Consider the following 13,814-nt stretch of genomic DNA (forward strand, 5'->3'; position numbering starts at 1 on the left):
TAAAAGTGTAGTTAATAGTTTGACCTACTTCCAAAAAATGGAATAGTTTAAATCAGTTCTCAAACATTTGCATGTCAAGGACATTATAAACATAATGTATTTATCTGCAGAACATCTGAAAAAATGTTCAAATAATTTATTCCAAATATTTCACTTTTTCTTTTCAAAATCTTTTTTGAAAATAGCATAATCTACAAACTCAAGTTGGCTGGACCGGGTCGCTTATTTCTCACACGCAATCTGGCAACTCTGCTGTTGTTAGCAGTTAGCCACGATGCTACTCATGTACACAACACCATGAATGTCCACAGTGAATGTTTATTAACATTATATAATTAACTATTGCATTTAAACTCTTTGTCTTGGTTGAAGCCAATAACCACCTACAAGGTAAGCAGAGCCGTGTGTTAACTTTTAGCAGCAGCAGAACAAGAGGTTATTATTTTATGAAAGAAAACGTTTTATAGACATGTGTGTTGTGTGTGTGAACGTTTAAACAACAGTGAATGTTTGTATTAACTATTGTATTTAAACTCTTTGTCTTGGTTGAAGGTCGAAGCCATTAATTATCTACCAGCTAAGCAAAGACAGCAGTTTTTGTTAACTTTATAGCAGAAGAACAGAGGTTGTTATGCAGCTTTATGAAAGTAAACATAATAGACTTTTCTTTTAAATCAGTTCCCTATAACTTTTCCAGGTCAAGGACGCCTGAATTGACAGTTATTAGCCCGCGGGTTCGAAATAGATATGCCAGGGACCCCCACAAGAGAATACCTTTACGGATAAGGGATAACAGTGATTCTTAACTATTTAATTTCTATCTCTGGAACCCTAATTTTTAACTCGGAGTAGGCCTATACTGTACAAATGTAATTGTAACCTTACCAAATGGTACATTTATTTGTACACTCTCAGAGGGTCAATTTGTTTCATAACTACAATTTAGCTGGGGACCCCCTGGAACTCCCTCAAGGACCCCTGGGGGTAACACTTTGACAAGCATCGGTTTAAATGTTGCTCTTATTCTGTGTGACTGCTTGGAGCTCAATTCATTGTTATTCGATTCAAAGGAACTTTATTGGCATGAGAAAACATACATTGTCAAAGCAATTGTCAAAATATAATAACAGTTGCAAATGGGGAACCTATATACAGTACAGCATTTTGTAAATGGAGATATGTCACATGGCATCGTTATATTACATGTTATACAGGGTAAAGATTTTTTTTAAACAAATACCAGCAATTGTTTTGCAGTCACATTGGAACAAATAGCATTTTGGCACTAAACACAATTTTGGGGGCCAAAACAAAGAATTAGAAAGAAGAGAAACAAAAAAAAAGTGCTGTACCCTGCCTTTTTTTTCTTCTTAATGAATGAAGTGTGAACCCATAGTCATATGTGTATGCGCACACCCCCAGAAAGTAAAAATAAATAGTGTTAAATTGAATGGTGTTTTTTTTTTTAACCCATTCTGGGTGGGAACCATCCATCCATTCATCTTCAACCGCTTATCTGTAGTCGGGTCGCAATTAACAGCCCCACCAGAGACCTCCAGACTTCCCTCTCCAGAGTAACATTAGTGACTTCCTCCTGTGGGATTCCGAGACGTTCCAAGGCCAGTGAGTCGATGTGTTTCCTACAACTGCGCCTTGGTCTGCCCCAGGGGAACCCTTTTTGGCATTTTAAGCATTATGTGATACTTTAGCTATTAAAAAATAGCAAATCTACAAGCTCATAGCTTAACCCATTCTGACCGGTCACCCATTTTGGTGTTAGCATCATGTCGTGCTTTAGCTATTTAAAAATAGCAGATCTACAAGCTCATATCGCGCCACCGAGTGGCGCGATACGAGCTTGTAGGTCTGCTATTTTTGAAGAATCGAAGAACGACTGACATTTTTTAGAATCTGATCTCAGGTCAGAATGGGTTAATCAGACCAGTGTGTGTCCAGTGGAAACCTCGTGTGAATCCGATCTCAGGTCAGAATGGGTTCATGGACGATTTACGTTTTCGGGCAAGTAGAACATGACCTGTACTTGCCCAACGGGCAAGGGCCTCAGCCCAGCTCAACCCCTGTGTGACCATGTATTGTATTCTGCTGTCCTACAGACTGTGTGTGACCATGTATTGTATTCTGCTGTCCTACAGACCGCTGGTACTCCCCCCGTCCCTCCCTCCCCCGTCCCATGGAGGTCAACGGCGGTCGTCCCCCTCCTCCCCGTCTGCCCCCTCCTCCCCGTCTCATGGATGTCACCCACCACGCCGCTCCCGCTGCCTCGTCGTCCTCGCCATCGGAGGAGGAGAGCCACCGCGACGACGACTTTGCGTTCGCGGAGAGCGCGCATCCCGACAGGATGCTGGAAGGCCTGAACCGCCTGCGACTGCGGCAGGCGTTCTGCGACGTGATCCTGTGCTGCGGCGGCCTGGAGTTCCCCTGTCACCGCAACGTGCTGGCGGCTTTCAGCTCCTACTTTGAGGTAATACTTAAAGGTATATTCAGTGATTTCACTCAAAAAACCTTAGGTTTCGTTTTTGGCTGTGGGACCCAGCCTTTCGTCCAATCAGGATAGAGAGTCAAAAACGAAACCTAAGGTTTTTTGACCCCCAGGGGTTAACTGGGGACAGAGAGGAACTCCTTATATGGCCAGCACACTCTATAGTAGGGAGGATTATCACAACAAAACAAAAAAAATAAGTGATATTTGAATTAAGTGAAATCACTGAATATACCTTTAACACATTTATTGCTTATGGCGGAATATAAAATCCAATCGTCTGCTTCTCTGATCATATGAAGCTTTTAATGATCACTGCAAGCCTTTTTTTTTACAGCTCCCGTTGCTTGGCCTTTCCTTCTTCAGCGATCCTAGCCATGTTTGGCGTGTGTTTCATGTCCACTGCCGTTCACTTCCTTGTTTACAGAAAACATTAATTCCCAACATTGACAATGAATGGAGATTTGATGTCATATGTGACTGAGCCAATCCACATGTTACGCCATGATGATGTACGATGATAAGAGTGCCCCTCACTTCACACGGGTGTGATTTCTTTCTATTTACTTGAGAATTTGTGCGATATGGACATGCAATAGCTATACAATAATTATGACTTACCGTATTTTAAATTCCACAGACATCTTGTGTGGTGTTTATAGTGAACTAAAGACAATTGCTTCCCCAGGTTATGTTTGTAGTCCTAACCTCTTCATTGTCTACTGTGGCCATGTTTGTAGTCCTAACCTCTTCATTGTCTACTGTGGCCATGTTTGTAGTCCTAACCTCTTCATTGTCTACTGTAGGCCATGTCTATAGTCCTAACCTCTTCATTGTCTACTGTAGGCCATGTTTGTAGTCCTAACCTCTTCATTGTCTACTGTAGTCCATGTTTGTAGTCCTAAACTCTTCATTGTCTACTGTAGTCCATGTTTGTAGTCCTAAACTCTTCATTGTCTACTGTAGGCCATGTTTGTAGTCCTAAACTCTTCATTGTCTACTGTAGGCCATGTTTGTAGTCCTAACCTCTTCATTGTCTACTGTAGGCCATGTTTGTAGTCCTAACCTCTTCATTGTCTACTGTAGGCCATGTTTGTAGTCCTAAACGCTTCATTGTCTACTGTAGGCCATGTTTGTAGTCCTAACCTCTTCATTGTCTACTGTAGGCCATGTTTGTAGTCCTAACCTCTTCATTGTCTACTGTAGGCCATGTTTGTAGTCTTAAACGCTTCATTGTCTACTGTAGGCCATGTTTGTAGTCCTAACCTCTTCATTGTCTACTGTAGGCCATGTTTGTAGTCCTAACCTCTTCATTGTCTACTGTAGGCCATGTTTGTAGTCCTAACCTCTTCATTGTCTACTGTAGGCCATGTTTGTAGTCCTAACCTCTTCATTGTCTACTGTAGGCCATGTTTGAGTCAGAGTGGAAGGAGTCCCACCAGACCAGGGTGACCATCAACGGGGTGGAAGCTCAGGCCGTCGACCTCCTGGTGACCTTCGCCTACACCTCGAAGGTGCTCATCACCGCGGCCAATGTGCAGGTGAAATATTTATCTTCAGAAACCTTAAAGGAGAGTTCTGGACACCTTTTTCTGGGTGGGTGGATCTTGTTTTTGCTGGTCATTTTGTAGCTCTTTCAGGTCAAAATATTGTGGTCACCCCTGATATTATATTTAATCAAAACTACAATCAAGACGTGTGCGTTACTGTCATTAATGGCATGCCATTAATGGCTGCAGGAACGAGCCGAAGGCGCGTTCTGTAAGCAGCGCAGGAGTGCCATTAATGACAGTAACGCACACCCTTGAGTGTGATGTTGTGATGATACAACAGTTACCCTTAAAACTAAGAGAGTAGCCAAAAAAATCATATATTCTTAATGACAGATGTAGCCACTACGACCACAAATGTCCCAAGAAACTAGCTAGCCTAGCCACCCAGTCTCCCAGTCTGCTGCGCTCTGGGAGAACAACATGGCTGAATTATTTGTTTTAATTAGGTGTTCCATGATGCTGGTTTGAAGCAGAGTAATCTAGTAATCAAGTAATCTTGATCTCGCCGCAAAGCGGGTGCCTATGGGCTATAGTTCCAAACATTGGAACTATCCCATTGAGATAGAATGAGCACTTCATTGCATTCCGCATTCCATTGTTACAATGGGAGTCAACGCTAGTGTCGTCACTCTCTTACTAGATTACTCTGGTTTGAAGCACGGCTAGAAGGCTGTTTCAACCAATCAGATTGCTTCCCTCGAAACGGCCTGTTGTATAATGTGTATTTCTATAGGGTCTGCTGGCTGCAGCCAACCTGCTGAACATCACCAACGGCCTGTTTCTCTATAATGTGTATTTCTATAGGGTCTGCTGGCTGCAGCCAACCTGCTGAACATCACCAACGACCTGTTTCTCTATAATGTGTATTTCTATAGGGTCTGCTGGCTGCAGCCAACCTGCTGAACATCACCAACGACCTGTTTCTCTATAATGTGTATTTCTAGGGTCTGCTGGCTGCAGCCAACCTGCTGAACATCACCAACGGCCTGCTTCTCTATAATGTGTATTTCTATAGGGTCTGTTGGCTGCAGCCAACCTGCTAAACATCACCAACGGCCTGCTTCTCTATAATGTGTATTTCTATAGGGTCTGTTGGCTGCAGCCAACCTGCTGAACATCACCAACGGCCTGCTTCTCTATAATGTGTATTTCTATAGGGTCTGCTGGCTGCAGCCAACCTGCTGAACATCACCAACGGCCTGCTTCTCTATAATGTGTATTTCTATAGGGTCTGCTGGCTGCAGCCAACCTGCTGAACATCACCAACGGCCTGTTTCTCTATAATGTGTATTTCTATAGGGTCTGTTGGCTGCAGCCAACCTGCTGAACATCACCAACGACCTGTTTCTCTATAATGTGTATTTCTATAGGGCCTGCTGGCTGCAGCCAACCTGCTGAACATCACCAACGGCCTGTTTCTCTATAATGTGTATTTCTATAGGGCCTGCTGGCTGCAGCCAACCTGCTGAACATCACCAACGGCCTGTTTCTCTATAATGTGTATTTCTATAGGGTCTGCTGGCTGCAGCCAACCTGCTGAACATCACCAACGGCCTGTTTCTCTATAATGTGTATTTCTATAGGGTCTGCTGGCTGCAGCCAACCTGCTGAACATCACCAACGACCTGTTTCTCTATAATGTGTATTTCTAGGGTCTGCTGGCTGCAGCCAACCTGCTGAACATCACCAACGACCTGTTCCTCTATAATGTGTATTTCTATAGGGTCTGCTGGCTGCAGCCAACCTGCTGAACATCACCAACGGCCTGTTTCTCTATAATGTGTATTTCTATAGGGCCTGCTGGCTGCAGCCAACCTGCTGAACATCACCAACGGCCTGTTTCTCTATAATGTGTATTTCTATAGGGTCTGCTGGCTGCAGCCAACCTGCTGAACATCACCAACGGCCTGTTTCTCTATAATGTGTATTTCTATAGGGCCTGCTGGCTGCAGCCAACCTGCTGAACATCACCAACGGCCTGTTTCTCTATAATGTGTATTTCTAGGGTCTGCTGGCTGCAGCCAACCTGCTGAACATCACCAACGGCCTGTTTCTCTATAATGTGTATTTCTATAGGGTTTGCTGGCTGCAGCCAACCTGCTGAACATCACCAACGACCTGTTTCTCTATAATGTGTATTTCTATAGGGTCTGCTGGCTGCAGCCAACCTGCTGAACATCACCAACGGCCTGCTTCTCTATAATGTGTATTTCTATAGGGTCTGTTGGCTGCAGCCAACCTGCTGAACATCACCAACGGCCTGTTTCTCTATAATGTGTATTTCTATAGGGTTTGCTGGCTGCAGCCAACCTGCTGAACATCACCAACGACCTGTTTCTCTATAATGTGTATTTCTATAGGGCCTGCTGGCTGCAGCCAACCTGCTGAACATCACCAACGACCTGTTTCTCTATAATGTGTATTTCTATAGGGTCTGCTGGCTGCAGCCAACCTGCTGAACATCACCAACGACCTGTTTCTCTATAATGTGTATTTCTATAGGGTCTGCTGGCTGCAGCCAACCTGCTGAACATCACCAACGGCCTGTTTCTCTATAATGTGTATTTCTATAGGGTCTGCTGGCTGCAGCCAACCTGCTGAACATCACCAACGACCTGTTTCTCTATAATATGTATTTCTATAGGGTCTGCTGGCTGCAGCCAACCTGCTGAACATCACCAACGACCTGTTCCTCTATAATGTGTATTTCTATAGGGTCTGCTGGCTGCAGCCAACCTGCTGAACATCACCAACGGCCTGTTCCTCTATAATGTGTATTTCTATAGGGCCTGCTGGCTGCAGCCAACCTGCTGAACATCACCAACGTGGTGGAGTCGTGCTGTTCGTACATGCAGCGCCACATGGACGAGAGGAACTGCGTCGGCATCCACTGCTTCGCCGAGGCTCACTCCTGCCCCCTGCTGGAGAAACACAGCAAGGACTACATCCTGGAACACTTTGGCGTCGTCTACCGGCAGGTAGGTAGACAGACAGACAGACAGACAGACACGCAGGCAGGCAGGCAGGCAGGCAGACCCTCCAGAAAAACATGGGCTTGATTATGTGATGAAATATGCAGTTTCTTTATGTGATTTTTATGCTGTGAAATTCCAGGAAGTTGTGAATTACGCGGAAAGTTGCAAAATATGTTGAAAAATTAGAAATGCTAAATATGTGAAATGTTTCGGAATTTGTGTGATTTTATGTGGTGAAATATGCAGGATGTTTGCATGACTATGTGCCGTCTTTGAAAAACAAGAAGTGATCACATACTGTAGTGATATTTATCAGGTGAAAGAAGCGCTGCCTCATAGTAGTATGATTCATATTTTAGTAACGTGTGTGTTTGTGTGTCGACTAAATCTACAGTTGATTTAGTCGACTAAAATGTGTTTTGACAGGCCTTGATGTCGTTGTAATGACATATTTTACACTTTGGTTGCATGCTGAAAATAGCAGATATACAATCTCACGGAGTGTGAGATTGTATATCTGCTATTTTCAGCATAAAACTGGATCTCTTGTCCACTAGTCCCTTCCTAACATTTTAGTCTAGTTTTTATTTGTTGACGAAATTGTCAGTATATTTAGTCTTAGTTTCAGTCATCATAGATTCGTTTTTATTTAGTTTTAGTCAGTGGAAAAAGGTAGTCGACGAACATTTTTCGTCTTAGTTTTAGTCGACGAAAACAACACTGCTGTGGACAAAGTGACAGGTGACATATATTTGTCATATATTTGTCATATATTTGACACATATATTTGTCTTGTACAGGAGGACAGGTGTCATATATTTGACATATATTTGACACATATATTTGTCTTGTACAGGAGGACAGGTGTCATATATTTGACATATATTTGTCATATATTTGACACATATATTTGTCTTGTACAGGAGGACAGGTGTCATATATTTGACATATATTTGTCATATATTTGACACATATTTGTCTTGTACAGGAGGACAGGTGTCATATATTTGACATATATTTGTCATATATTTGACACATATATTTGTCTTGTACAGGAGGACAGGTGTCATATATTTGACATATATTTGTCATATATTTGACACATATATTTGTCTTGTACAGGAGGACAGGTGTCATATATTTGACATATATTTGTCATATATTTGACACATATATTTGTCTTGTACAGGAGGACAGGTGTCATATATTTGACATATATTTGTCATATATTTGACACATATATTTGTCTTGTACAGGAGGACAGGTGTCATATATTTGACATATATTTGTCATATATTTGACACATATATTTGTCTTGTACAGGAGGACAGGTGTCATATATTTGACATATATTTGTCATATATTTGACACATATATTTGTCTTGTACAGGAGGACAGGTGTCATATATTTGACATATATTTGTCATATATTTGACACATATATTTGTCTTGTACAGGAGGACAGGTGTCATATATTTGACATATATTTGTCTTGTACAGGAGGAACTCCTGTCTCTGTCTGTGGACAGAGTGACAGGTGTCATATATTTGACATATATTTGTCATATATTTGACACATATATTTGTCTTGTACAGGAGGACAGGTGACATATATTTGACATATATTTGACATATATTTGACATATATTTGACACATATATCTGTCTTGTACAGGAGGAACTCCTGTCTCTGTCTGTGGACAAGCTGACGGAGATCCTCTGTGACGACGACCTCAACGTGTCCAAGGAGGAGACGGTGTTCGAGGCGGCCATGATGTGGTTGAATAAGTGTCCTACCCGCAATCCCATCTTTGAAAAGGTCAGTCAACATAAGTGTCCTACCCGCAATCCCATCTTTGAAATGGTCAGTCAACATAATACAGTATATTATGCCAATGTCGAGATATCACGTATGTAGCGCTTAAACCCACCCGTGCCAAGACGAGAAATCTCGTCTTTTGTTGATTTCTGTTAATAATACAGAATTATATGTACCGTATATTAGCGTCCCGTCGCTTGGCAACGCTTTGCGTCCTTTGTGTGATTTCCCAGAAATACCAAAGCTCTCTGCACACGCACACACACACACGCGATCTTAGCAGCGTTTTCTCTGACTTGAGGCTCAGAACCTGTGATTTGCCTCCGCGAACCGGAAGTAGTAATCGGCCATTTTCAAGTCACCGTCGGGACCCTATCTAGCGATAGCCAGCTCGGATCGTGACAAATCATGACAATAATTACAATGTTTTGGGCCGATCAAATCATTAGTAAGAAGAAAAACAAAACAAATAGTGTTTTATCCTGCCTTTAATTTTCTTCTTTCAAATTATTTGATCGGCACAAAATATTGTGTTCGTTGTCATGATTTGTCACGATCCGAGTTGGCCTTGTCCGTGGCGTAACCGTCTTTATATAAATACTTTTTTAAAAGCCTATGGAGAAAATGAATGGAGAATCATTTCCTGGGCCACTCGTCGTTCTGAAAGGGGGCGGGACTGCGACGCTCTATTGACCCCAATAAACGGAATCAAATCAAGAATCATTTTGATTAAAAAAAAATGAATCCCATCGTCTGTCGCAACTAGGGCTGCGACAGACGATTCGCAGCCCTAGTGTTACGCCCCCTAGAGGTAGTAATGAGTGTCGCGTCTGTCGTCCAACCAGGTCCTAGAACACATCCGCCTGCCTCTCATAAGCCCCACCTACCTCCGTGATGTCATAGAGTGTGTGGAGGTGGTGAGACGGTCCCAGGGCTGTCAGAGACTCATCTCCGAGGCCAAGGAGGGCAGACCGCGACCACGGACCTCCACAGGTACCCTGACCTGAGATCAGATTCATACGAGGTTGCCACTGGACACACACTGTGTCTGATTAACCCATTCTGACCTGAGATCAGATTCTATAAAAATGTCAGTCGTTCTTCGATTTTTCAAAAATAGCAGACCTACAAGATCTGCTATTTTTTTTTTTTTTTTTTTTAAGATATTTTTTTGCGGCTTACGCCTTTATTGATTTTTTAAGGGATAGAAAGTAGGCTGACAGGAAACGGGAGAGAGATGGGGGGATGACATGCGGTAAAGGCCGTGTCGGGTCCGGGAGTCGAACCCGCGGCACACTGCGACTGGATCACCAGTCCGGTGCCCAGACCGTTAGGCTACGGCCTGGGCCAGATCTGCTATTTTTCAATAGCTGAAGCATAACATGATGCTAACACCAAAATGGGTTCCCGTTCAGAATGGTTTAAATGACCCCGACCGCAGACCTCCACAGGTAGCCTGCTAGCTATCTGTATCTATAAATGACTCTGACCGCAGACCTCCACAGGTACCCCGTTAGCTGTCTGTATCTATAAATGACTCCGAGCGCAGACCTCCACAGGTACCCTGTTAGCTGTCTGTATCTATAAATGACTCCGATCACAGACCTCCACAGGTACCCCGTTAGCTGTCTGTATCTATAAATGACTCCGATCACAGACCTCCACAGGTACCCTGCTAGCTGTCTGTATCTATAAATGACTCCGATCACAGACCTCCACAGGTACCCCGTTAGCTGTCTGTATCTATAAATGACTCCGAGCGCAGACCTCCACAGGTACCCCGTTAGCTGTCTGTATCTATAAATGACTCCGAGCGCAGACCTCCACAGGTACCCTGTTAGCTGTCTGTATCTATAAATGACTCCGAGCGCAGACCTCCACAGGTACCCTGTTAGCTGTCTGTATCTATAAATGACTCTGACCGCAGACCTCCACAGGTACCCTGTTAGCTGTCTGTATCTATAAATGACTCCGACCGCAGACCTCCACAGGTACCCCGTTAGCTGTCTGTATCTATAAATGACTCCGACCGCAGACCTCCACAGGTACCCCGTAAGCTGTCTGTATCTATAAATGACTCCGACCGCAGACCTCCACAGGTACCCTGTTAGCTGTCTGTATCTATAAATGACTCCGACCGCAGACCTCCACAGGTACCCTGCTAGCTGTCTGTATCTATAAATGACTCCGACCGCAGACCTCCACAGGTACCCTGCTAGCTGTCTGTATCTATAAATGCGCCTGTAGTCTCTGTACGCATGTCTGTACGTCTGTATTAATCCACGTAACTCACGAACACTTCATTGTGTTTGTTTCTCGTTTCTCCTTGCAGTGACGGAGGTGATCGTGGCGGTGGGCGGCCAGGAGGACAAGGAGATGCTGCACAGCGTGGAGAGCTTCGAACCCACAACCAACCAGTGGAAAACCCTGGCGTGTCTGCCCTTCGCCGTGCGGAGGCACTGCATGGTGGTGGCAGGTACACTTAACCCTTTAAAACCACTGCATGGTGGTGGCAGGTAAACTTAACCCTTTAAAACCACTGCATGGTGGTGGCAGGTAAACTTACCCCTTTAAAGGAGAATTCCATACTAAAAGGCTTTCTTACCTTTCTTTGTAGTTGTTACGTCCCCACCAAAGAGGTCCAGGTGTTTTTTTGTGCAAAAGCTCCTTATTGGCTATTTCCCCTACCATAAGCCCTCAATGAATTGCATTGAATTGAATGGGAATTGAATGGGGCTATGGGGTGTTGTGCTAATTCGCTTATTTCCATCGCTAAAAATTATAATTTCTTTGTATATATCCTCTCTTCATAATGTAAATAATATCCCAAGCGGCACACTTTACTACTTCTTTCGATGGAAATAAGCGAACTAGCATAACACCCCATAGCCATATTCAATTCCCATTCAATGCAATGCAATTCATTGAGGGCTTATGGTAGGGAAAATAGCCAATAAGGAGTTTTTGCACAAAAAAACACCTGGACCTCTTTGGTGGGGACGTAACAACTACAAAGAAAGATAAGAAAGCATTCTAGCATGGAATTCTCCTTTAACCCATTTGGGTTAACCAAACCCCTTTAACCCATTTGGGTTTAACCCAGAATGGGTTAAAACCCTGGCGTGTCTTCGCCGTACGGAAGCACTGCATGGTGGTGTCAGGTCAGTGGCGGGCGGTATACCGAAATGGTGGCTGGAAAGTGCGGGGGAGACAAGCGACAGAAATTGACCTTTTAATTGACAGATTTACAACTTGTCCAAAATGCAGCAGCCAGAGTTTTAACTAGAACTAAGATGAGAGAACATAATATTACTCCAGTTTTGGCTTCACTGCACTGGCTTCCGGTTGTTTTTAGGATTGCCTAAATATGTCCCAAACCGCCCCCTAAGGTCTTCCACAGCTGGCCTGCTCGCTTTGCCTAAAAAAATGGCAACAAAAAAATACGGGGAAGCAGCTTTTTGCTTCTACGGGCCGTCGGCATGGAACAAGCTCCCACTGTACCTTCGACAGGCAGCCTCTGTAGACATTTTTAAAGCTCAGCTCAAGACCCACCTCTACAACATCGCTTTTAATTGATCTTTTATTTATTTTAGTTATTCATGTCCTCACTGTATTGCATTACTGCTTGTTTTTTAATGTTTATGCCTTGCTTTTCTTTTATTCTCCATTGCTCTGTAAAGCACTTTGAGCTGCATTTCATGTCATGAAAGGTGCTATACAAATAAAGTTTTATTATTATTATTGTTATATTCCAGGTTCTACTCTGTACCTGGCCGGAGGCGAGCTGGCCGACGGCTCGGTGAGCAGAGAAACCTGGAGATACGATCCTTCCAGCGACTCCTGGCTGGAGAGGAGTCCCATGAACGAGGCTCGATGTGATTTCGGTAAGGATGACATCTTCTGTTCTGACATTCCATGTGTGACTAAATTTGACTGAGGGACTGCCATTGGATTTTTTTGAATTTTCGTTTTTTTTTTTCATGTCATATGAAAGCAGGGAATCATAGCGTCAAATTGACACATTGGTTGTTCAGTTTGACCCACCAGTTTTGGAGATATGGCGTATAGAGTAATGTCTTGCAGAGAAACAGCGAGTTGAGAAAACGGGCTTGAAAGGTTCACTTCTGTGATCTCTAACATTACATAGCTACATAGCTACATGTTTAAGCATTTATTTCATATTTACATGTCTTCTGTGGTCTCTAAGATTACACCTAGCTACATGTTTAAGCATTTATTTCACATTTGCATGTCTTCTGTGGTCTCTAAGATTACACCTAGCTACATGTTTAAGCATTTATTTCATATTTACATGTCTTCTGTGGTCTCTAAGATTACACCTAGCTACATGTTTAAGCATTTATTTCATATTTACATGTCTTCTGTGGTCTCTAAGATTACACCTAGCTACATGTTTAAGCATTTATTTCATATTTACAATTTCAGCTCTGACAATTATTTCAGACATGCTCTAGTATGTGAAGAGTCTGCCTGTGCTATTAACTCATTTTGAAAAATAAAATAAAATAAAATAAATTTTCTCCTCTGGTGAAAAGCTGGAATTTGCGCGATGGCAGTCTCTCAGTCAAATCTGGTCACATATGTTGATCTGACCTCATCAAACCCTGTACACTCAAAGACAGACACGCTCCATATTTGGCCAGTAGAATTTGCTCAGAATTGTATTGAAAGGATCGCCCCTTGAGATGCAGCGTCTCATTTTAGAGGGGGTCCCGTACGTACACGGGGAAAAACATTACATACAGTACAGTACAGTTACACAAATAGACAATACAGACATGTACAGATACAGTTAGCTTGCTCATCCTCTCCCACCCACTCCCCCCAACTCTCTCTAGCCCATTCTGACCTGAGATCAGATTCATACGAGGTTTCCACTGGACACACACTGGTCTGATCAACCCAACCTGAGATCAGATTCTAAAAAATGTCAGTCGTTCTTCGATT

The 13,814-nt window shown here is 43.2% G+C and overlaps 2 protein-coding genes and 1 long non-coding RNA gene across 5 annotated transcripts in view; 2 read left to right on the forward strand and 1 right to left on the reverse strand.

The window, feature by feature from the left end:
* Positions 1–13,814, reverse strand: part of LOC310879282 (histone-lysine N-methyltransferase Smyd1-like) — a 294,932-nt gene that overhangs the window by 240,309 nt on the left and 40,809 nt on the right. The gene's annotated exons all lie outside the window — the stretch shown is intronic.
* LOC310879296 overlaps positions 1–13,814 on the forward strand; it is a 229,250-nt gene that overhangs the window by 192,124 nt on the left and 23,312 nt on the right. The gene's annotated exons all lie outside the window — the stretch shown is intronic.
* LOC310879277 (kelch-like protein 23) overlaps positions 270–13,814 on the forward strand; it is a 33,021-nt gene continuing 19,476 nt past the window's right edge. The window contains exons 1-8 of one of the 2 annotated variants that reach the window (XM_083793826.1): positions 270–390; positions 2,154–2,482; positions 3,907–4,041; positions 6,840–7,031; positions 8,703–8,846; positions 9,692–9,839; positions 11,179–11,322; positions 12,602–12,730. In XM_083793826.1, the coding sequence (XP_083649952.1) occupies positions 2,192–2,482; positions 3,907–4,041; positions 6,840–7,031; positions 8,703–8,846; positions 9,692–9,839; positions 11,179–11,322; positions 12,602–12,730 (1,183 nt within the window). In that variant the 5' untranslated portion in view covers positions 270–390; positions 2,154–2,191. The remainder of the gene's footprint in view (positions 391–2,153; positions 2,483–3,906; positions 4,042–6,839; positions 7,032–8,702; positions 8,847–9,691; positions 9,840–11,178; positions 11,323–12,601; positions 12,731–13,814) is intronic. The other variant, XM_083793827.1, reaches the window with a different exon arrangement.

The sequence above is a fragment of the Protomyctophum parallelum genome, assembly GCF_964188405.1.
Source record: "Protomyctophum parallelum genome assembly, chromosome: 21".
Lineage (NCBI taxonomy): Eukaryota > Metazoa > Chordata > Actinopteri > Myctophiformes > Myctophidae > Protomyctophum > Protomyctophum parallelum.